Raw genomic sequence first — 3,009 nt, forward strand, 5'->3', positions numbered from 1 at the left:
ATCATGGGGATGTATAATATTTTATATCCAGTTGTTATATTTTCTGGTCTTAGTATGTGACTATAGCTTCTCTCGATATCTTTCTGTCTTTTTTCTTTCCATCTATATATCCATCGATTTGTTAAAAGATATTGTAAGCAAAACTCCATCCTCGTTTGAGAAATGTTTACTATGTTTACAATTGAATAGTACACCTAAGGATTTAATCTAGAATAGTATTCTCTATTTTATACAAACAATTCGAGGAAACTATTTCCTTTTAATTTTCGTTCTAATTTCTAAAATGTTTATTATGAATCTGTAAAGGAAATAACAAGACAAATCGGAAGTTTCAATACATATTGAAACACCTAAGTCACTACTGAAAGCAAGAATCACTGGATGACTTATGGCGGTTTTTTTTTATAGATAAATCACATGCGAAAGTAAAAGTCATATGACTTCAAACTATAGAATCACAATCCAATCCAATGTGGATAGTAGAAATCTGAATAATTGGAACTGTGCATTGCACGAACTAGACTTCCTTCTTTACATGGCCATTTGTAATACAAAACATTTCCACCTGTAAGCCATCCACAACACCAACTAAATGTACCTACAGTCGATATGAACTGATCGCACATGGAAACAGTTGCCATGTCCAACGCTGGACTATGTCCTTCTAAATATGCGACTTTAATATGAGTTGGCATATTATTTTTTGTCCAATCAATTCCATTAGATGCTACAATGAAGAATATATCTGTGTATCTTAACTCATACCACTCAATCGTTTGATAAAGGTACTCTCTTGTTGCCGGTAAGTACCCTTCATTGTTATTTACATAATCTCCTCGACGAACATGTATCCCGATTATAGTCACCTTTTGTCGGGAAAAGATTTTAAATCTTTTGAGTAGACCTTCCATCGTTTTGTTTGGTTGCGATCGAATATTGTCCTGAAATAAAAACTGCCTTCTGAGTTCACTGCTGTATTTGTCAAAATACAAATATGATCTTAGATATGAAACCAAACGCACGTCATGAGAATTTGTAAAATTGACTAGTTCTTTGTCATAACTAGATGGTTTTTGTTCTACTCTTGTAATAATGCGACTACTGTCACAAATGCCACTGTTAACTGGAACCACACTGACAGTTAGCTTGAATATTTTCATAAGAGAGAAATATCCATTAATGACGGGTATCATTCCTTTAGATCTTGCTATTCCTAGGGCAGCGGCAAATTGAAACATGTTATTTCCCATTCTAGCCCTTGCAACAACACAAACTACGTGCGATCATTTATACACTTTTAGAGGGTTTTGTTGGCGGCCTAGAAAATCTGCCTTCGGTATTAACACTATGTTTAGCATTGCAGCAATGAAAATCAGGAGTGTGATTCCACAAAGAAGGAAAAATAATACTGAAAAATATTGAATAGTAATACTTATCTAAAAGATACCAAACTATCTTATACATCAAACGACTATTACTCGTATGATGTAATTACATTATATTCTAATTATAAAGGACAAATTTAACAATAATAACACCATGACGTGAGCCCATCCCATCAAAGGAATATGTTTGTAACTTCATAAGCAACACGACGGGTTCCACATTTGGAGCAGGATCTGCTTACGTTTCCAGACAACTTGAAATCACACTCGGTGTTGGTGCTGTTCGTGTTGCTCCGTTTATTTCTATGTTGTGTTTTGTGAACTCTTCTTTGTCTTCTGATTTTTTTTCGCAATGGCGTTGTCAGTTTATTTATGAGTTTAAATGTGCCTTTTTGAAACCGTCGTCTCTCGTTTACAGCCGTCTGTTTTACTTGATCGCAAATATAATTCATGTTATCTCCAAAAGACAATAAATGAAGTAGGGTATCCCCGATAATCGTGTAAATTTATAAATATGAAAATAAATATATATGATAAACATGTCACACATCTTCTACATGAAATCAATTGAAACATGATAAATGAGTAATTTTTGTACTTAATTGACTGTAACAGTAAATGTCATATCAGAGTACCATATGTTTCTTCAAGAATTTACTTACTACTTGTGTAACTTATTACAAGTAAAAATATTGTATTGTCTTTGGTAAAATTTCTTCAATTTCAATATTTCTAAACGTGTTTAATCGGTGAATTTTAATTATTTCTGTTTTAAAAGTTTGAATATGTCTGTCTTTGTTTCCTTTTTCTTTAAAACTTAATAAGCTATATAAAGCGAAAAGTATAGTCAAAGTAGTTTATAACCAGAAGTAATCATGGTGATGTCTGATATGTTATATCCATTTTTCTAGTCTTTGTATATGCCTGTATCCCTGTAGCTTATCTTGAAATCTATGGTGTCGTTTTTCTTTCCATCTATATACCCATCGATTTGTCAATAAGTATAGTATGCAAAACTCCTTCATCGCTTGACAAATGTTTACATGTTCAAAATTATATAGTATTTAATCTAGAATAGTATTCCCTATTTTATACAAACAATACGAGGAAACTATATTTATTTTTTACTTTCATTCTAATTCCTTAATTGTATTATTAATTTATAAAGGAAATTAAAACACAAATCGGAAATTTTAATACATATTGAAACACCTAAGTCACCACTAAAAGCAAGTATCCTGCTTATTTAACATGTTTTAAATTTTACGGACGCCATCACGAGTTGGTTGACCGTTATGGAATAACCGTTTCGCAAATGATATCGGATATGTTACTTACGTCGTAACTGCAATCCCCTTCCTTTTCATGAATGTGACCTACCGAATTAGACTAAATACCGGATTTGTAATCACATTAGCAACACGACGGGTGCCACATGTTGAGCAGGATCTGCATACCCTTCCGGAGCACCTGAGATCACCCCTAGTTTTTGGTGGGGTTCGTGTTGTTTATTCTTTAGTTTTCTATGTTGTGTCATGTGTACTATTGTTTTTCTGTTTGTCTTTTTCATTTTTAGCCATGGCGTTGTCAGTTTGTTTTAGATTTATGAGTTTGACTGTCCCTT

At 32.9% G+C, this 3,009-nt stretch overlaps 1 protein-coding gene across 1 annotated transcript; it reads right to left on the reverse strand.

Moving 5' to 3' along the window:
• Positions 1 to 455: 455 nt before the first annotated feature.
• On the reverse strand, positions 456 to 1,250 carry LOC139511075 (galactoside alpha-(1,2)-fucosyltransferase 2-like). Its single transcript, XM_071297647.1, has one exon. It carries the CDS (start codon positions 1,248 to 1,250, stop codon positions 456 to 458), a length of 795 nt encoding a protein of 264 aa, XP_071153748.1.
• Between the last annotated feature and the right edge of the window lie 1,759 nt (positions 1,251 to 3,009).

Source organism: Mytilus edulis, chromosome 2 (genome assembly GCF_963676685.1).
Source record: "Mytilus edulis chromosome 2, xbMytEdul2.2, whole genome shotgun sequence".
In the NCBI taxonomy this organism is placed as follows: Eukaryota; Metazoa; Mollusca; class Bivalvia; order Mytilida; family Mytilidae; genus Mytilus; species Mytilus edulis.

What these genes read in the sequence shown, in the direction of transcription:
- LOC139511075 (XM_071297647.1), bottom strand. Translation starts at nt 1,250, where the DNA reads ATGGGAAATAACATGTTTCAATTTGCCGCTGCCCTAGGAATAGCAAGA.